The 22,346-nt window shown below is 39.1% G+C and overlaps 1 protein-coding gene across 1 annotated transcript in view; it reads left to right on the forward strand.

The window, feature by feature from the left end:
- TMEM182 (transmembrane protein 182) overlaps window positions 1-20,906 on the forward strand; it is a 52,846-nt gene extending 31,940 nt beyond the window's left edge. Inside the window, exons 4-5 of the mRNA XM_060609796.3 lie at window positions 3,409-3,546; window positions 18,638-20,906. Of these exons, the coding sequence (XP_060465779.2) occupies window positions 3,409-3,546; window positions 18,638-18,858 (359 nt within the window). The 3' untranslated portion in view covers window positions 18,859-20,906. The remainder of the gene's footprint in view (window positions 1-3,408; window positions 3,547-18,637) is intronic.
- Window positions 20,907-22,346: the final 1,440 nt, after the last annotated feature.

The raw sequence follows: 22,346 nt of genomic DNA on the forward strand, positions 1-22,346 counted from the left end.
AACAGGTCTGCTTTGATAAATTCACCTTCATCCCTCAAAGATATCTTCACTAGAAACAGAATTCGAGGTTGATAGTTCTTTTCTTTTGGCACCTTGAAGATGTTCTACTGTCTCCTGGCCTCCATCATATCTGATGAGAAACTTCCGTCCTTGGGATTATTGTTCTCCTGCATTTAATATGTCATCCCCCACCCCCCCCCCCACCTGCCTGTGACTACATTCAAAACTTTTTCCTTTATCCATGGTTTTCAGTGATTTTGTTATGTTTCTGGGCTAATTTTTTTTTTTTTTTTAGTTTATTCCCTTTGGAGTTTGTTGAGTTTCTGTCATCTATAGCAAGTCTGGGAAGTTTTCAGGCATTATTTCTATGAATGTTCTTTCTGTACCAACATTATTTGCCTCTTCCTTAGGGACTCCAGTGACACAAATGTGATATCTTTTGATATTGTCTCTCAAGTCTCTGAGACCCTAGCTATTTTTGGTTCCAATCACTTTTTTTCTTCCTGTTATTCCAATTGGGATAATTTCTACTGCTCTCTCTTCATGTTTCGCCTGCTCGTTTTCATCTCCATTCTGCTCTTGAGTTCATTTCATGGATTTTAAATTTCAGATATTATATTTTTCACTTCAGTTTAGTTCTTTTTTTTAAAGACTCTATTTCTCTTCTAAGAATTTCTATCTATTCATTTCAACAGTGTTTACCTTAGTTCATAGCAAACGGTTCTAGTAGCTGCTTTAAAGTCTGTATGAGAATTCACACATCTGAGCCGTCTTTGGGTTGGCGTCTGCTGACTGCCCATTCCTTTGAGAATTGGTCAGATTATCATGGATGTTAGTATATCAAGTAATTTTGGATTATAGCCTAGACATTTTGAACATACATTGCTAGACTTTGCATACTGTAAAAACTTCTCTGGAGAATATTGATTTGTTGTTTGAAGGAGTGATCCGCCTGCATGTCTGTCCTTTTCTTCTGTGGGAGTCTTTGCAAGGTCAATTCTGTTTTCAAAGCCTTTGCTATGCTGTTTGGGTCTGCCTGGGATAATGTGCCAGTCAGGGCTCTGGTACTTGGGTGGTTTTGATACTGTAATTTGTTCTCAGAGCCTTCACTGCACTTCTCTGGGCATTTTCTGTGCATGCACGACTTGGGGAGTAAGCTCATCACTTGTGTAGATTCAAACACAGAATTAGAGATTCTCTTCTCTGGCTCCCTCTCATCTGTGGGGTTTCTCCCACACCCTCAGGCTTCCAAGGCCCACATTTCCAGTTTTTCTGGCTGGAAAGATTAGGTTTTCTGAGTTTTGGCCTCCAGAGCCATGGCCCAGTTCCATGCAATTGAAGCACAAAGCAGTGAAAGAAAAGAGAAAACCTCTCTTTTTTTTTCCCTCACTCTTTGAAAATTGAGGGTTCCTTTTTCTCATTCTTATAGCAAAAGTGTTAAATCGTCATTTGGGATCGTAAGTGTCCATGCCTCCCCTCGGGTAGCAGTGCAGATCTACTTTTGAGGCCTTAAAGACAGGACTGGGAGAATAAAAAGAGAAGACTTCAACATGGGGACTTTCCCTATACTCTGGCTTACAGCAGCCCCCTTTTCTGCTGATCTAGTGAGAATGATGATCATAACTATGGGGATTTTTGTTTTGTTTTGTTTTGCTTTGTTTTCTGTTTGCACCTTTTACACTTTTACAAAGTTCCCAATCTGACTTGCCTTCAGGTCCAATCCAGGAAGAGAAAAAAAGGAAAAACTCAGAAAACTCTTCGTAGCCAATTTTATCTTTCCTTAAGGCTAGCTAGACTTCTCTCCTTAATCCACTTGCTACTGTTTACATTTCAGACTCCTCAGATAGTTGTTTGCCATGTGGGTCCACGTTTTAGTCGTGATCAGGGGAACAACAGAATGGGCTCCTTACTCACTGGACTGCCTCTAATTCACGTTTTCACCCCTAGCACTTGCCTCAGAACCTGTCACATGATAGACAATAAAGCAAATGAAGTGAATACAAATGTAAAAGGTGAGGCTCCCCAATTTGAAGGGAATATTTGTGTGTGTGTGTGTGTGTGTGTGTGTGAATGAAAATGTAAACCATGAAGCTTGCCAATTCTCTAGCAAATTCTGGTAGGACCTGGATGGCACATGTTTGGCTCACAGTCTACCACTCTTCCCATGCTCAGATATGATCAGCACTTCTCCACTGCTTGGCTGCCTGTGGAGCCTGAACACAGCCACAGAATATTCCTACACCACAGACCAGGAAGCCACTGTCAAGTGGACAGCACGGCATATGGGGGACAAGCCAGCCTTGTACCCGGGCTTTCAGATGTGTCCACACAAAACGTGCAGCCTGCCTTTCCCATTTAACTGCAGTGGCTTCTCCCTGTACGTTTCCACCTTCCCATCCTCTTTTCTGTAAGATTGCAGGGGACAGACGTGTTTTTTTCTTTGCCAAATGGGCTTGTGGAGAAAAATAAAATCTTTTTTTTTTTTGCTTTCTTATATAAAGTCTATATTTTCATGAAAAAAGGTAACTTGACTAATGTGTTTCACAGAGCTTTCTCTCATTTATACCAAAAGGTACTTATTTTAGTGTTTTATCCCTTGGGAAATGATGAATTTGTTTAATAGATTGGTAATTATCCTGCTCAAAAATGATCATTAGAATTCCTCTGTATTTGATTACTATGTATCACCAAACGCACAATCCATTTATCACCAGCTGCATCCATTAATTCAGCCTTGCTGGTCCATGCATAAGAGACTACTCTAACTTCTCATTTTGAGTCTTTCTAAGAAAAATATTGGTAGAAAGTAGTATGCCTTAAATATATCGGACTTAAAATCTCAGTCTGTACAAATTTTTATTTTTATTTTTGCTTTCTATTTTTATTACCTGAAGACTACTTTCCAATGGCATCACAATCTAAACAGAAGTGTACTTTTTTGTTAGGGGATTGGAGTGATTATTACCTTCTAGTGATTATAGTGGTAGTAAGAGGCCATGTTTGTAAATGTGAATGCGTCTTCATGTCTTTGTACGTTTGGTATGGAACGCTATCTGTGACCCAATTAGATCCTTACTCAAAGGTACTCTTTCCAGAATTTTGGAATATCTCCACTTCTAAAATGGAAAATCTGGTCCGGAAAATGAGCTCCTAGAATATACTGAGCATGTGTGCGGTGCAAACACCGAGCACGAGTTGATTGAAGGTTGATATCATTGAGTATGGAGTTATCTAGTAAGGTTTCCCTTGGATTGTAATTCAGGATCTGTGGTTTGGGATTGTGCCCATCCGTGCTATGGCTGAAATCAGAACAATAAAGAGAAAAGAAACTGCCTGGTACAATCTAAGCGGTGTTCACAATCTAAGTTTGTTTTTCTTTTCTCCTTCACCCCACCCCCGGGTCTTCAGTTTACCATGGTTTCTGGGCAGTCCTGATGCTTCTGGGGGTCGTCGCCGTGGTGACCGCAAGCTTTCTGATCATCTGTGCAGCCCCCTTTGCGAGCCATGTTCTCTATAAAGCTGGCGGAGGCGGGTACATTGCTGCAGGTACGCACTGGGCAAAGGGTGTGATTTCCAGCCATGGGTTTCCTCCATATCTTCATATTCTCCTTTTCTAGTTTCAGATTTCAGGCTTCTAGTAGTGGTAATACAATGATATTTATATACGGTATTTCTTGAGCGCCTGCTACATGCTCCACAGCCTTTCCTCACTGTATCCATATTGTATTAAGAGGGCACTAGAAGGGAAATTAACCTGTTTACTCTCTCTGTAAAATGGGGTCATATCTGTAATATCAGGATGTGGGTGAACTTTTCTGGGTGATCTTAAAAGAGATAACCTCCTGATGATATTACAAACCGGCATCACAGGTAAAAAACATCTCTTTCTACAATGTCCCCATTCAGTTTTCTTAACTGTGGTTCATGGGCATTAGCGAAACACATTCTCTCCCTGGCAAAACCTGCGTTTGTTTTAGTCGGCTTTACAACTAGTGTTTTTAATGCCTGCTTATGGTGATCATAGCACAAATAGAAAAATAATCGACTAGGTGTGTCTTGTGAATGTTCCATCTTTTTCATTTAATTGGGAAGTAAAAGCCAGAAGTCTAATCTGAAAACATAAGTGCACAGGTGATTTGTAAAGATAACAGTTCTAGAAAATTAGACAAACTTCACTATAGTAAGACCAAATTGCACATGACTAAGCTATACTATAATGTCAGATAAGAAGGACAGAGTGTTTCTGTAGAAATGGTAATGACAGTAAAGAAACAGGATGGATAGCTTTGTTGTCTCTAAATCATTTCAGAGACAGCTCATCATGTGTTCCCTCATCATTTAATCGATGGTCAATTCACAGTTCCTTTGAGCACGCTTTTTACATAATATTGTACTTAATTCTGTAGAGGGAATAAAAACAAGAATAATCAGATATGGATCCTCCATTCAAAGACCTCAAAAAAAAAAAAAAAAAGAAAAAAGAAAAAAACCATCAAATCAGAGTCCTATTTAACCCATTCTTCATTCTTTTGTCTTATATTCAATTCTTTTCCTCACTGTTTTTTCAAGGACCTTGTTTCCAAGGGCCTGGATTTCTTCACAAAATTTACCTTTATAAAATAAACAATGCAGGGCTCCTGGGTAGCTCAGTCGGTTGAGCATTCGACTTCAGCTCAGGTCATGATCTCGTGGTCCGTGAGTCTGAGCCCCAGGTCGGCTCTGTGCTGACAGCTCGGAGCCTGGAGCCTGTTTCAGATTCTGTGTCTCCCTCTCTGCCCCTCCCCTATTCATGCTCGTTCTCTCTCTCTCTCTCTCTCTCTCTCTCTTTCTCTCTCTCTCTGTCAAAAATAAATAAACATTAAAAATTTTTTAAGGTATACAATGCAGTGTTTTTAAATATGTTTCCAGAGTTGTGCAAATATTACCACTCTCTGATTCCAGAATATTTTTATCACCTCACAAAGAGACCTCATCATCTCCCATCTTTTTCTCCTTCTGGCCCTGAGTAAACAATCATCTACTTTCTGTCTCTGTGGGTTTGCCTTCTCTGGAAATTTCATATAAATGGATTCAGACAATGTGTGGCCTTTTGTGTCGGTCCATTTCAGTCTCATAACTTATAATGTCCTTTCCTTCATTCATAATTCCGTAAGACTAAACCCCTTATATATCTTAAAACTGACCATTTTCTGAGCCAAAAATTTTTTTTCTCCCTCAAGGAGGGAGGGAAAACCACATTCTACCTTTGCTTCATTCAAAGGTCTAGTGAAGGTTTATATTTTTCCATGGTCTTCCCAGAAATAGCAGCTGTCTGATAGAGTTTGTAAATATTTGTTTCTTCTCATTCCTTGCTTTTCTTTTTTAATCTTTTCCAATAAGGGAACTATGTACAGTTGACCCTTGAACAATATAGTTTGAACTGTTTGGGTCCACTTACACACAGATTTCTTTTTTTGATAAATACAGTACAGTTCTATAAATGTATTTTTTCTTCCTCATGTTTTTATTAGTGACATTTTCTATTCTTAGCTTACTTTATTGTAAGAATATGATATGTAATACATATACAAAGTATGTGTTAATCGACTGTTATCAGCAAAACTTCTGGTCGAGTAGGCTATTAGTCATTAAGTTTAGGGGAGTTAAAAGTTATAGGCAAATTTTCAACTGCAGGTAAATTTGGGGGAGTTAAAAGATATAGGCAGATTTTCAACTGCGCATAAGGTCAGTGCTCCTAATGCTACATTGTTCAAGGGTTAACTGTAATAGCGTTAGTTTAGTACATATTATGGGTAGCATAGTTGCTTTATACTCAGAAGTGCTCTGATCCTTGGTTTAGTCTGATCGAAGAATTATGTGTCTCTGTGTGTGTTTAGTGCTTTTGAAAAAGAAAAAGTTGGTCATTTTTAAATTGTACAAGAAAATAGTATATTCAGAGAATTATATTTGGCTGAGAACTCTATAGGAAGGTAAAGCATTTGATATATACTCCTATGCTTATGACCAGTGGGTTTTCTCTTTTCAATGAATCTTTGCTGTATGTGGGTATGGGGCTGAGGTCCTCCTTGCCAAGTCTTCATGCAATAGCCCCTAGGAATTGAGAGGTGCCCATGGTATTCTGGGACCCATTCTGAAAGCAACTGAACTGGACAATTATGAGGACACGTCCTTTCAAATTTGACTTTTAATTTTCTTCAGGGCAGAATTCTTTAGTGTTTATATAGGGCTATTTGTTTCCCCAAAACACAGAGAGATATTCTGTTGGATGGGACAAAATATTACTGTTCATTTTATTAGCTCGGGCAGAAAAAATGATGTTCCCAGGAATAACTAAAGTTTATGGTTCAGTGGCAATTTCCACAATGAAGCACAATTTTGTTAAGGCAGTTATGGGGCTAATAAATTATCCTGAAGCTTGAGTACTTTGATAGAAGAATTTGTAAAACCTTTTAATTGTCTATTATTGACATTCTCAGGTGATGTTAATAAGCAAGTTATCCTTTCAAAGCTGAAGATGGAAACTTACATGCTATGCTATAGGAACACTAGGAAAATATGTACTAAACACTAGGTTTTGGGGCCAGCCGGATTTTTGTGTACCACATTTAATATGGACCCATGCATATAATCATCTACTGAATTTAACAGAATTGAATTTATAATGCTTTCTTTGGTCAGATTTTATATTTTCAAAATGAAGAGATCTCATTCCATGCATCTGGTATTATACAATCTCTTTGTTTTTTTTTTTTTTTTATGGGCCTCATCATTCGTTGCCTGAATCTCCCATGCTGGCCTGTGCCAATGCTCTGTGCTCTGCTGGGCAGTTAGTGACAGGTGCAGCTTGGGCCCAGGGTTGCCGTGGCAGCTTTATCAATGCCACAAACAAGATTGCACACTCTCTCTATTTGGACAGATGACTTTAGGACAGGGGATACCCAAATTCCAAATGGCCATTGCTGGCTGTGTGTGCATGTAGAAAGACTCCTTGGCATTAGCAAGAAGATTGCTTTGGGGCATTCCATGCATAGCTGAGTCATGCTGATGTCGCAGTTGTCGGTGTGAGTAAGGAGTGGGGTCCATGGTATTCTTCTTGCTCTGTCAACAGGCTCAGAGCAAAAGTTAGAGGACATATGTGGCCACTCCTTGCAGCTGGGCAGATTCCTCTTCAGGCAGTCTCTGGCCATGTGCTCCCCAAGGAGGTTCGGGTATGCACCAAGTGCGTGGTAATTGTCAGGATTGCTATATTACAGAAACTGTTTCAGTGAGTCTAATCATACACGCTACAATGTCTAAACAAGTGCTGAAATTTATTTTAATGTTGGCTCCCAGAGAACTTTCAGATCCAAAGGGGGCTGACACTGGTCTTCTTCTAACCCTGTGATACTGGAGGTTATAGGAAAGATCCAGGAGAAGTTAGAATGGGTAGGCATCGCATTATAAAACATTTAGGTTATATGGAGGAAATTATTATACCACAGAATATTCCTAGTGCCTGGGCAAAGTGATATCAATACAGGAATTGTTGTGCCTGAGTAAGACTTCTAAGTGAACAGGAAAGAATAATGACATGGTCTGGAAGTTCGGGGACACTGACATTGGGTGATAAGCCATAAAATGTAGAGATCAGCATCTTAGCAGCATATTAGGGTACAAAGATTTTTACTTTGTAAAAATTGAAATCACCTCTTCCTGAGTGACAAAGTGAGAGTATGTTTTTCTGCTGATTGTAGAGCTAGACTGAGTCCCTCCTGGGTAGAGGTGCCTGAAAAGCTTCTGAATCTTGACTAAATCCCTTGTGGGACCCTCAGGCTGGTGAGACTACGGGGACCTCTTAGAAGTCAGGAATATAGCAGCCTTTGTTTTAGTAGACCCAGGATGTATTAATGGAAGTAAATGGTACCTCTGCAGTGTAATTGGCCCTTTGGAACAATTAGTCCCCTGGAGGCAAAGTAGTGGTTTGACTCCCACCCCATTCTGTGACCACAGAGTTACCTAGACAGCTGTTGCCCAAGCTATTACTGGTCACCAGGGATACAAACTGAGTGAGTTGGGGTGAATTGTATAAATCCTCTGCCATGTGGGATAAACCGCCTGCAGCACATCCCTCCACAGCTCATCCCTGCTCCCTTCAGATCTGGAGGGCAGTGCTTTCTAAAAGCGTAGTGATGTGAACCCTTTTTAAAAAGTAGCATAAGAAAGGTGAGCGGATATGAAGGGAATATAAAATTCAGAATCCAAAATACAACATAAAATACTGAATCAGAGTTAAATCGGATTTGTGGTTTGTTTTCCTTTTTCTTTCAAAAGGTCAATGGAATTTGTAGTAGCTCATCAGTTAAGCACATGTATTTCTATATGAGATAAGATAGATGTCATGGTTGCAAACTACAAGATACTTTTTCACCTGAATCCTAGAAAAAATAGGTCATAAAGCCAAGGGGCATATTTCAGATGTTCTCTCTCTCTCTCTCTCTCTCTCTCTCTCTCTTTTTTTTTTTTTTGGCTGACAGTGAACACATGGCTTCCAGGAAGTACTCAGTGTCATTCCTTGTTTCTCACGTCTTCCTCCAGATAAAGCAGAGCAAGAGAAGAGTATGTGGAGGAAACAGAAGACCATGGGCAGGAAGGGATTAGGGAAGAATTGCTGACTGTCTAGAGGCAGGCGCTCTAAACTTACAGGCATACACATCTCCCTGCTTGCACCTGCTGTCTCCATGTCTATATAGTTAGAGATCCAGGCTATAAACAGCCACTTAACCCTGGACAAGCAAAGGGGCCTCTGTGTTAGCCTAACAGACCTGGAAGACCGGCAAATGCTTGCCAGAATGGCTTTTCTAGAGCTTCTGGGTCTTTCCTAGTGCACCAGAGGTAGGCTCTTAGGAGAGGATCACAAACATGACCTCCCAGTGGGGAACAGAATATTTTACCAAAGTCCAGGACTTAACATTTTATTCATAGCTGTGTTTTGTTGGAGGCGAGTGGAGGAGGAAAGGAAGGGGGGACTAATGAAAACTGTAGGATACTGATACATCAGCCAGATATACTTCTTATAGTAGAATTAGTGTCTCTGATTTTTATGAAATACAGAATGACAGCTTGGATTTCTCTTTTGCTCAGTAAAAATGCTTAGTACACGAGATCTGCTTTCTAAGTACCTGCTTCGTACTTGCTGTGACAACTTTCTAGAAGTACTTGCCTTGTCCTCTGGATTTGTGCCTTCAGTTGTAATATTTGGGAATTTGTTCAGGGAAAGTATTGTTTTGGATACTGATACTATTATAATGTGGGAAGGCCTCCCTTCAAATTTTGATGTGGAATTTTAAATATCCTCTCTATGACATTTCATGTAAATGTCAAGTGCTGGAATAAGTCAACCTTGGTCGATACTACGTAGGAAAGAACTCTGAAGAATTTTTATTTACAAGAATACTTTAAAAACTTATTACTTTTCTTTCTTGGATACTTCTTTGAAAGTTTATTTTTTCCCACGTGGCCTTATCAGTTGGAATGTGTGTAACAGGCTGTTAGGACCAGACGTGTCCTGGCTCAGTTTCGAACAGGGCACCACTGTGGTAGGTATATGATGCTGGAGTGAAGGGGCAGGTCCCCAGAGGAGAGTTCAGAAGGGATGAGTGAGACCCAGGTCTGCGAATCTCCACCACCCCAGCCACCTGAAGGCTGGGAAGGGACGAGGAGTGTGAGGAAGAGAGCTCTTATGCTCCTGAGTCTCCACCCTGAGCTTGGTGTGTATGTGTGTCCTCGTTGGAGACTTCCAGGGTGATGGTCCCGCTACTGCCCAGATAAACCTAGGGTATGAGAGCTCAGTTCAGTAATAGTGTTACTGGGACTTTCTGGAAAACCTTGGATTGCAAACATGAATAAATGCTCTCCATAACCTTTTAAAAATGCATCTGTGTGGTTCCTTCTGAGAACTAGAGCTACAGCCTGGCAGATGAATGCTTTTACTCATACGTCATTGTATTTTGGGAGTATAATTAATCACACCAAAAGGGAATTTTCAGATGTGTAGGGTGACAAGATCCTTTCCTGTTTATAAATGGCATCTCTGGTGTGGGGTTAGATTTTGGTATGGTGGGAAGGCAGAATGAGTTTCCATCACTTCATTCTCCTTTTTTAAAGTATGTGTATCATTAACATCTGTTATTAATTTAGCTAGGAGGGACTCAGTTTCTTTCCAAATATTCTGTTTTGTTCAATATCCTTCCCCCAAATAGTCACATTGCTCAGAATAACTAGTAGTGCATGAAAAAGGCGTATTGCCTTTTTTAGTAAAATTTTTAGGTATTTTCTGAGGCCTTTTCCCCCCTTTATACTTACTTGTAGGAAAGAGAAGCACATTAGATACAGACTCCTCCAAATGACCAGATTGACATATGCTAAGAGTCTGTCGTAGAGATTTCTATAACTAAAGTGCTGTTGGGGAGGGACAAGAAGTTTGCTCACTGGATACTTAAAGCAGAAAATGTCCTTAATATATAGAAGGGAAGCAAAAGATATTAATATATAAAAAAAGGAAGGGGCAAAACATAAGAGACTCTTAAATAAGAGAACAAACTCAGGGCTGCTGGAGGGGTTTTGGGTGGGGGGATGGGCTAAATGGGTAAGGGGAATTAAGGAAGACACTTGTTGGGATGAGCACTGGGTGTTATACATAGGGGATAAATCACTGGAATCTACTACTGAAATCATTATTGCACTGTATGCTAGCTAACTTGGATGTAAACTAAAAAATAAATAAATAAAATTTTTTAAAAAGGGAAAAAAAAAAAAGAAAAAGAAAATGTCCTTAATATATAGAAGTGAGCATAAGTCTGGATTCACCTGTTACCCTTTCTGAAATATTCAGCAATGGGCCTGCGGGGTGACTGGTGCCACCTGGTGGAGCATTCTAATAAGACATGGGCACTCCCTCACTTCTGAAATCTCAGAACTGGAAGGCACCATGGCAGTTTATCTTCTTGCCTCTTGGCCAGTCCTGAAATAGCCCAGTCATATGAGAAGCTCTGATGCCTTAAAAGATTTCAGAGAATAATATTTGCTAGCTGTTAGCAGGAGCTCATGCCAAAGCTCAATAAAAACAATGATAATAACCAAACTAGCCCATGCCTGTTATATGCTTGTCCTGTTCCAGACACCTTGCTAAGTGTTTTACTTCCATTCATTCTCCATGACTGCTCTCTGTGGGAGGCACTGGCACCATCTCTATTTTACCAGCAAAGACCCTGAGACAGAGACAAGTACAGAACTTTGTCAAGGTTGCTCAGCTGGGAAAGTGTGAAGCTTTCTAACCTGTGTACCTTTGAGGTCAGGTTTAAACCAGGGCAGTCAGAATCCAGGCCTGTGCTGTTCAGCCGCTTGCTGCTTAGTGAGTGTGACTGTGAGTAAATACTTCCGTGGAGTTAAGCGAAAACAGCTTTCCGGATGAAATCCCTAATGACTTGTATGGATGGATAAACCCTCATGATCATTCTGTATCAATAACTCTTTCTCGAGAGAGAACAGACTATCGGATACGCAGAATGTTTAATGCCTATGATGATCATGCCAATCTAAGAAAGTAATGAATATTTGGGAAATCTGATAGACATTGTATCGGTTTGGTTGAGTAAATAAAAACATGAGGCCAGATAATGACAGGGAAGGGACAAAGCCATTTGTCTAAGGAGATGTAGCCATCACTTCAAGATTCTATGTTTGAGTTGGAGCATCACAAACCAAAATATTCATAGTGGTGGCTTAATTCATTATCCCCAAGACCTAGAAAGAACCCAAGTGGTCACCCATAGATAAATGGATGAGTAGAATGTGGTCTGTTCCTACAATGGGACAGTGCTCAGCAGTAAAAAGCTGGGAATGGCTAGCACATGTACAATGTGGGTGAATTCTCAGTCATCATGTTGAGTATGAACAGCCAGAGACAAAAACTGCATGTGGTCATGCTTTCATTCCTATGGAGTTCTGAGGGCAAAACTCTGCTATAGTGATAGATGCTTTGGGTGAGGGTGTGAGGAGGCGTGAAGAACCTTTCTGTAGTGACAGTGATGAATATGTTCTGTTTTCAATGGACTGTGGCTACACTGATGTTTACATTTATCAAAGCTCATCAAACCATACACTTAAAATTTGTACATTTTTCTCTATCTGAATTATACCTCGGTTTTAAAAAAAAATGAGAAAGAGAAACAATGAGCCTGGAATGCTTTTTACACATTGGAACAAACTTCAAACCGTTGGGGCTTAATATAATACTTTCAAATATGAGTATGGGATAAGTTAAAACATGTTTGTATGAAAACTGTTTATGAATCTTCTGCAAAAGCCCCTTTTGGGGACTTTGTCAGTCATGCTTCTCAGTGTCCCTATGCAGAACAAAGGAGGCATTCGTTATGTATTTCTTGATTAATTGCTATGTTTCCTTTTAGAAAATGACAGTAAATACATTGCTTTTTGTTTCATTTTTGTTCTTTCTTCTGGGCATGTCAGATCCACAGTTGCCATGCTATCCTTTGTACTCTTACCACACTCCAGATTTTTTCTTCATTTCTGTCATTAGCATGAACCCTCTCCCTGCCCTCCAGGGAACTCCACCTAGAAAAGTAACCTCATCTCCCACCAGCTCCTTGGAATATTTTCTCTATATTGTAGAATGTCTTTTGAATGTCTTCAGCCTAGTGTGTTATACCTGCTATCAGGGTGTATCAGGGTGGCCGTTTGTGTTATGCCACAGGCTACTTTGACCTGTGGCAGTTGACTATTGCAGACCTCATTTTCATCTTCTGAAAATAGATGCAAGAAGCAAGCTGAAGCTATCATCCTAAATTTTTTTTTAATGTTTATTTTTGATAGAGAGGGAGAGACAGAGAACAATAGGGGTTGGGGGGTTGTACGCAGAGAGAGAGGGAGACACAGAATCCAAAGCAGGCTTCAAGCTTTCAGCACAGAGCCCGATGCGGCGCTTGAACCCATGAACCATGAGACCATGACATGAGCTGAATCAGACACTTAACTGACTTAGCCACTAAGCACCCCATCCTAAAATGTTTTGAAGCTTACTTTGTAGTTCTGTGTAGATTCCCTTGCTGAATATTGCCCTGTCTCTAGAATACATGCATCCTCCAGGTAGAGAAAAGGCAATTTTTTTCTAATTCTAATTTACTGTTCACTTCAGCTTTCTACATAATGCATTTTTTTGACTACGGAATTCTGTGACATTTTCAGTGCCCAATGAAAGCTGAAATGAGTTGCCACTGAATTTGTGTGGGAGCATGACACAGAGAGGCCAATGGAAGCATCTTGAGTTTATGATTCTTTCCCAAGTGACCAATAGCTGCTTGTGATTCAAGTTGTTAAAACACATTTCAAGGGGTGCGTGGGTGGCTCAGTCGGTTGAGCGTCCGACTTCTGCTCAGGTCATGATCTCACAGTTCGTGAGCTCAAGCCCCGCGTCGGGCTCTGTGCTGACAGCTCAGAGCCTGGAGCCTGTTTCAGATTCTGTGTCTCCCTCTCTCTCTGCCCCTCCCCACTCGCATTCTGTCTCTGTCTCTCTCAAAAATAAATAAACATTAAAAAAAGAAGTTTTAAAACACATTTCAAGGCAGTTCAGTTACATCTAAGCAGTTAAAGATCAAGCTTATAGTTTTTCAGTAACTCCAAAAGGCTTTTGTTTTTTAATACAAATATGTCTATTTCTAGGCAAGGATATAGGGGTTTGACATTTGCCTGTCTTTTTGAAGAGTTTCCATTCTTGTGGCTAACTTTTCCCTAGGACTACATTTTTAAATTTGTTTTTTATAAGATAGTATATAAAATCTTCATAGTATGTCTTATTTTTCCATACTTTTTTCTATGAAATATTGAGGACATGTAATTTTATTTTTCAGTCTGTGACTTGGTGTTGGGGAAAATTCTTTTGTATTTTTTTTCCACATTGTGATCATTTCCATATTGTTAATCATTAGCAATTGTGTTCCTGATGGCCATTTGTGACTAAATTTTATGTGACTTTTGTTTCAGAGAAAATGCTTTCCAAATTGAATTTTTGATATTTTTTAATTTTTTAATGTTTGTTTATTTTTTAGAGAGAGAGAGAGAGCGAGAGAGAGAGAGCAGGGGAGGGGTAGAGAGACAGGAGAGAGAAAGAGAGAGAGAGAGAGAGAAAGAGAATCCCAAGCAGACTCCATGCTGTCAGCACAGAGCCCCATGTGGAGCTCGAAGCCATGAACCATGAGATCATGACCTGAGCCAAAATCAAGTTGGATGCTTAACTGACTGAGCCACCCAGATTCCCTGAATTCTTGATATTTAGAGGGAAAAGTTTTCAACTTCGTAAGAGAATCCGTGTGAAATCATAAGTTTAATGGCTCTTCCTCACACTGCTAATTAATAAGGGAACCAACAGGTTCTTGTGACTTATTTGTCCATGATTTTATTATCACAAATCTTCATGGGTTTTGGTACCTTACTTTGATTATGCCTCCAGTGAGTTCTTTTATGAATTTTTGTTGGTCTTCCAAAAACTAGGTATTTTTAAATTTAATTGGAAATAAATCATGCTTTCAAAATATGACCAAACTTAAATCTAACTTAATTTTAGAAGTAAATTATTACCTAAATACTAGCAATATTTTCTATTTCTGCTAAAATCATAGTGGCAGGTGAGCTTGAAATGCAAATCACTTGTTGCTCAAGACAGTTATTAGTTATATTTTCATGAATGAGAGTCCTTTAAGATATCACGGGATAATAATTAAGATTTTTCCATAGTATTTTGCTGTTAGTATTCTCCCAGATGAGACTCTCCACTTGGTAGGTGAACCGGATCAGTAATACTACTGTTCAGTAATAGTCACAAATAAAGTTGCGGAAAGAAGATGTATCTTGCTACATATATGAACACACATACCCTCCTCCCATTCCCCCATGTATATAGAGCATATATATGCTCTTTATAACACGCATAGCCACAGATTCCCACTACACTTTTTTTTATTCGTTCATTTTGGTTTTTGTTTTGAAATATTTTCACATTTACATTGAACTTGAAAGTCTCTTCACCCAGAGACTCCATTCACGTTTCACTAACCATCTCAATAATGTCTTTCACAGCAAAAGGATCCAGTCCTGGAACATGCTTTGCATTTAGTAGTTGTGTCATTCGAATCTCCATCAGACCAGAATAAATCCTAGGTAGACCTTCATGACTTTGACTCTACAAGAGTACAGGCCTGTGATTTTCTACAGTGTTCCTGAGTTGGCGTGTCTGATGTTTTCCTACGGCTGGATTTAGGCTCTTCATTTTTGGCTGCATCGCAGCAGTGATGCTGTGCTGTTCTCATTGTGTCTAACAAGGTGGTTAGTGACATGAATATGTCATGCCACTGGTGATGTTCACTTTGATCATTTGAGTAAGGTGATATTTGCTAGGTTTCTTCAGTATAAAATTACTGTTTTCCCCTTTACAGATTGATAAGTGTCTTGTGGGAAGAGACTTTGAGCCTGTGTAAATATTTATTTCTCATCTACATTTCATTTACTAGTTTTAGCATCCATTTTTGTTTCTTGCCTGAATTATTACTTAAATGATTGCCAAATGGCGATTTCTAACTCAACTATTCCTTCTACATTTATAAGTTAGCATTCTGTAAGGAAAAGCTTTCCCATCTCCCTGCTAATTTATTTATTCATTTATTTATATCACTGTGGGCTCAGATTTCTATTTTATTCAGTGAGGTATAATGTACCATTATCATTTGTTGTTTGATAGTCAGATTGCCTCAGAACTGTCTGGGGAAGTCCCTGAAGCTCACTTCTGAAACACTCCCACAATTCCTTGAGCACATCTGATGTTCCTGACTTACCTGGTACTTTCTGTCCCAGCCTGGATACAACTATTTCTTTGAGATGCTTGGGTCTGATATTTAGAAGCGAAGATCTGGATACTTGGTATGTTCCATGCTACTGGGGTGTTACTGCTCTCAGACCCTCTCAGGGAAAAGAACCAGGTAATATATGTAGGCATATACACACGGGTATATTTTAACACACACACACACACACACACACACACACACACACACACAAACACACACACACACACACTTTTACTTCTCTATTATCTATCTATCCATCATCTATCTGTCTATCTACCTAGAACCATAAATTCACACTGATATATTTAACTCCAAACAAATAGAATAGAGTTTATTCTAACTTTTCCCCTTTCCAAATTTGTAACTCCCCTTTCAGGCGGTGAAGAACATGATTCCAACTAACCTCAATATATTTATTTGTTTCATCAGTGTACCTCTATGTAACAGTCTCCTGATTCCTCTGTTGGCCAGATGTCTCACGCAGACTCCCCATCATAAATTCTTACTTTTCAATGTCTGTTAGTTCATTTTCTTTCTGTCTGTCTCTGTCTCCATGTGCAAGTGTATACATGCACACATACACACACTGGTATAAAACAGTGGCAATTTAATAGGTAAGGAAACTCTGTCTTACCCCATGGGAAGATATAATTATAAACTGGTATGATATGAATTAAATGGACAGTATCCTCAGTTGGTGAACAAGTTAAAGACTGCAGTGATAGAAATGCCTATTTTCATTGCTTTCAGGATGCAAATGCTCTTGAATAACAGCAGTTTTTAAGTATATTTTTTAATATTTAAGTATATTTTCAGTATAAGTTAATTCTTCCTTATAAAAAATCTCCACATGATTACCTGCAATGTGTTTTTTTGAATACTCTAAATTCAGTAATGAGTTTTGTAACTTTTGAAAGGATATACAAATAAGGCTTCTAGTTTTTCACAAAGGCAGTTTTCTTTTTTTTTTTTTTTTTAATAAAAATACCTGAAAGCACAAGAGATTCATATGACGGAAGAGAGATAAAGAAACATATCTGCAAATAATAACAAAGGTTTGCAGTGTGTTTGCATAAGGCAAATGGTATGCAAATAACTAAGCCAAACTTTTACATTAGGAGAGAACGGTGTCTATATATTTGCAGGAAAATGTATTGAAATGCACAGAGTTGCTCGACAACACATGGCCTTGCCATATTGTTGTCAACATCTGAGGTACGGCTTTGCGAGGAGTTTGCTCGCCGGCTATGACTTTACTATTTCTCTCTGACATCGCTGTTGTTCGGTGGTTAAATTGCACTCTTCTGTGCTGCCGTATTTGCATTTACATTACAGACCACAGTGTGAAGGATGTTTCCTATTAGTGAAGCATCTATGTTGATTCTTCATTGCTCTGTACTTTGTATCACGATTATGAGAAAGTTTGAGACTCACCTCGGCATATTTATGAGCCCTTCTTCTTTTGTGAGTGCTTCTCAAGATTCTTTATGCAATTGATGGCCCAAGAGAGAGAGGGCATCCTAAATACTGTAGGAGCACAATCAACTGGGGAAGGGTGATTAATGGCTAGGCTCCTAAAAGCTACTGTGTCCTACCAATATGCCACCATCTCTGCTCTCAGTCCCAGGGTTATGTTTACCTTTCAGACTGACTGGCAATTAGAATATGGAGATTTGATGCCTGATGCTTCTGTTCCTTAATTCAAAAACTAATAGGTCCTTGACAGGTTTGGATTGAACTTTTGAACAGCTAGCAAATGACCTCAAGTATATTTTGCTTAGGGACAGATTTGAATCCTTCAGGCTGCGTCCTGCTCCGGATCTGTCACTAGTGAGTGAGTCAGCCAGCTGACTCACCTGGGTCTGCAGCTCAGAAGTGCTGCTCCCTTCTGTTTTTTTTTTCAGTAGCTGCCACATGGAAAAGTATATGCTTTGTGGTGTTCTCAAATTTTAGCATCCGTGAAGCTCTCCTGTCATATTGCTCCCTCCCCACATCCCCACATTCTTTTTACTTCCTTTCTTTTGTTTGGTAAGACTCTTGCTCTTAAACCTGTGGTTTTATAGTCCACTGAACTTTTTCCAGGCAATGTTTCCTTTATGCCGTGATCCATCTTACCGTATGTATTTCAATTCGAAAGAATCATGTATATTCTTTTACATTAGTCCAGTGCTTTCATCTCCGTTCTTGTCTGGTACTCACTTCAGCTTCTGTTTTCATGGACACAATTACCCGTAGCACCAGTCAGCTGTGTTATAATAACATAACAACAGTCGGAAAGACCTGAGCTGAAAATCAGCTCTGAAAACTGCTAGTTAAAACCGAGGGATAATGGTACCTATTTTTACCAGTTTATTGTATACAGCAATAAATAATATATTACAGTGCTCACCCCAAACCAGACATACAGTACAGATGGGAAATGTTAGAAGAAATTCCACCAGGCAGGATCTTTGACTCTTATGTTCACAAACGCCTAATACAGAGCCTGGCATACAGTAAGTACTCAGTAAATGCATGACAGCTGTTGCCATTGTTCTTATGTTGCCATAGCTCTCATCTCAACGCTTTGAAAATTAAAGATAGACAGTGTGCATATAAGACACATAAATAAAAAGTCTGACACAAAGTAGGTGACTTGGCTAGGATGCTATTTTTAGAGACATATCATCAGGCAAATGATTGGTTAACGTTCTTGGGAAAACATCTTCATAAAGCCTAAAGGTCTTTCGTTTTGTCCTTCCCAGGCATCCTGTTTTCCCTGGTGGTGATGCTGTATGTCATCTGGGTCCAGGCAGTGGCTGACATGGAAGGCTACAAAAACATGAAAATGAGAGACTGCTTGGAGTTCACCCCTTCTGTTCTCTATGGCTGGTCATTTTTTCTGGCCCCAGCGGGGATATTTTTTTCTTTGCTAGCAGGATTACTATTTCTAGTTATTGGACGGCATATTCAGATACATCACTAATCAAACAGTTGCCTCCCATGTTTTCTTGAGCAGATTCAGATACATCACTAATCAAACTGTTGCCACCCATGTTTTCTTGAGAGGTTTTAGAAGAGAGAATTTTTTTTTTTCATTTTGTTTTGGTGATCCCAGCATAGAATTAGTTGGTGAGCTATTTAGTTGCTATTTGAAGTTCACTTTTATATTTTACTTGTGACTTCCCCTAATAGGAAGGTCCTAGAGTCTTTCCCAACAGCCACATGTGTCCATCTCACATAGGTGCTATCAAGAACCTAGTTCTGTAAGGAGCAGGTAACATGGGCCTCCCTTTCATTGCACCTGTTAAAGCTCACGCAGGTTACAAAGGCCTGTTAATGGCATAACACCACCACCTGGGCCAGTGAAGCTTTGATTGAAAGCTTCCTTCTTGGCGTTCACTTCTGCTGCTATTAAAAAAAAAAATCTTTGGAGAATAATTAAGAACGGAATACAAATGTTGTCAGAGAACTTACTCCATTTCTTCTCCACACACATGCGTATCCCCATACACATTCACTGACTCCTGTGAGCCAATTATTTATGCCTTAAAAATAGATAGCAGTGTGCTATCAGTTAAACACATCGGCTGAAATGGGCCACAACCAGACTGAGAATGTGTGCTTATTCCACATTCTCCCCAACAGTGGTTTGGTTACTTACTTAATCACTTAGGTTACTTAATTGTGCATGCTTGCATAAACCTTAAACTATGTTTAAAAGTGGCAAATCTGCACTGCCAAATTACATATGATGCAGACTGGGTTTTCACGAGCTCAGTGGATTAATTATATGTAACATGGCTGAAAATATGTAACAACCAAGCACCTTAGCTTAGTTCAGAGTTCTGTTTGATATTTTAAAATTCCTATTTAAAATTATAGGCTAATATGTTCAGCATGTGAAAATTTATCGATGAAATGTGCTTTTAATATGCACTAGCTATAAACTTTCAAAATATTTCCACATGAAATAATAGCCTTGCTGTATTAAAGACCATGAAATAGTAACTTTCCCCAAGATTTTCTAGGTTGTAGTTCTTCTGATAATTTGATTCCCTTAATTATTGTCTCTCAGTTCCTTCATCTTTACAATAGGTATTTTAACATTTACAGATCTGCTATTTCCTTTAACCTCCTGGAAGAAAACTTTGTGCTGGTTGGTGAATAATTCTTTCTTACTTGCTAGTGTAGACATGTAGATGTTTTGCATATCAAAGATGTTTGTTTGGCACTAATTTTCATTGAAATCAAATCCATCTGAGAAGCCCACGTTGCATTTGCATCTTGGAAACCTCCACCAAGGAGCAGTTTGGTGTTGGTGAGGGAACAGAGAACCTGTGTGGTATGAGAGCTTTGTTCTGGACACAGCATTTTGCTCTGTGGCCCTTGTGAATACCTAAGGCAGGACTCAGAGACAAATTAAGAGTGACCGCCGAGAAGATGCTGTGGGATAGAGGGGCTATTGCTTTCCATTCCTCGGTTCCCCTGATGGAGAGATCGCCTGTCTTCTTACACATCTATCCTTTCCATTAACCTGTTTCAGTGGGAGGGATTTCTGGAGGGATCGCCACCGTCTGAGGTATCTGCAGAATCATGAGGGCATTTTAATGTTTAGTGACAGGATTCGCATGCAATAAAAACCAAACACAAGAATACAAGACAAAAAAAAAAGCTTCAGGGGTTTAACTGGTTTCTCAAACATCTGAGTTATATCATAAATGTTTTTTGTGATCCTTGCCTTTGTCTTTTTCTGTTTTCATTTTTATATTGCTCCGTTTACTTTGCTTTTGGCTTGATTATTAGAAAAATAATTATGGGTTCTGTTATGCATATTTGCTGTGATATTAAGTTATGGCATGCCATTAAGTTTTCCAGACGATGCTAGATGTATTTGATTAGTTCATGTCATCTGTAAATACAATTCCTTTTTGTAGAACTTTGGAATGGAGCCTTTTTTCTAGTGTATTATATGTCATTTAAATTTCACATACAAGCTGCTTTCAGTAAAGGTTTGAATATTTATAAATTTCAGATGGTTATCCTCGTTTTCTAATACACTTATGCGGCTACCATATATTTATCACAAGGCAATTGGCTGAATATCTGATGTGTATGACACTTTTACACAGATACACACTTTGGAAGTATTTCATAGTTGTAATGCATCAATCACATTAATTCAGATGCATTTCCCCATCTACTTACCAGCAATCTGCGGAAGGAAGGAAGGTGAGTTCTGTGTGCTGTGTCTATATGTAAAATATACTTTAAAATAGCAGAAATATGCAGTATATTCTCGTAACAGCCTCATGTGTGATTTGGGATAGTGTATTTGCTTCTATTCGGTGTACTGATTAATTTTCAGAAGCTTCCAAATAATATGTCAAAACCCTTTGTAAGTGTGTTGATTTTGCATCATAAAGTTTCAGTGTAACAAATGAGATGTCTTTTTGGTGCCATCCTGGAAGGAGTGAAGTAAGAGGGCAGTTCCTCAAGCCCTTGGACTTGGGGAAAGCTGTTGTCTTTCCATACTGTATTTGCTCTGGGGGTTCAGTTTGGTCGGACAGCAGGTGGTACATGCACTGGAACTGGATGGAAAAACTGTGCAGAGAAGCTGAATGATGGTGTTCAGTTTGGGGGTGGAGGGTACGACTTAAAAAAAATGCTACTAGGTGTGCTATTCCTGGCCATTTAGTCACTGTTTTGACTAATATATGAAATGTATTTATTGAAGTTGAATATTAAAGCCACTTAGAAAGGTGCGTGGTGGATGAAGTGTCAGCATTTGGTACTTATCTGTGTATCTATCATCAACACATAAGTGTGTGTGTGTGTGTGTGTGTGTGTGTGTGTGTGTCTACCCAGAATTATAAATTTGGATACAAAGAGATAAAGTGAGTGATGGAAATCAATATAATTGAGATAAGCAAAATTTTACAAATCTGTTTCTCTCAGGGGACAGTAATATGTCCCTGAGTACCACTTTAACTGTTTTACTCAATTGATGATGGTCTCTTCAGTTCAGTACATAATTTGACTTATATTTTCATGAAAAGCAACCAGATTAAGCTTACAAAGAGGCTTAGAATGTCATAAGGATTAGACAGATATGAGGTGCCAGTAAACATAAGCTGTACATACATCTGTAAGAAAGTAGCATTGTGGAGAAAGACCCGTAGTACTGGGCTTACATGGAAAGAAATATATCGAGTAAGAGGATAGTTCCCCAATTTGATTTTGGTGAAAGGCCACCAGGAGTGAAGGGGCTCATACAAAAGAGATGAAATAGAAACTACATTTTTTGTTGATTGTCCTAAAGAATTAAATACATAGAGACATTTCCTCGGCGATGACCCAGAGTAGGTACAGAAATTCCAACAAAAACTTAGGAAGACAGTGTATTAGATGTTAAAAACCAAGGAAGGTGAGGAAATATTAAACGTCATACATATTATAATAAGCATAAAGCAA

The sequence above is a fragment of the Panthera onca genome, chromosome A3 (assembly GCF_046562875.1).
Source record: "Panthera onca isolate mPanOnc1 chromosome A3, mPanOnc1 haplotype 2, whole genome shotgun sequence".
In the NCBI taxonomy this organism is placed as follows: domain Eukaryota; kingdom Metazoa; phylum Chordata; class Mammalia; order Carnivora; family Felidae; genus Panthera; species Panthera onca.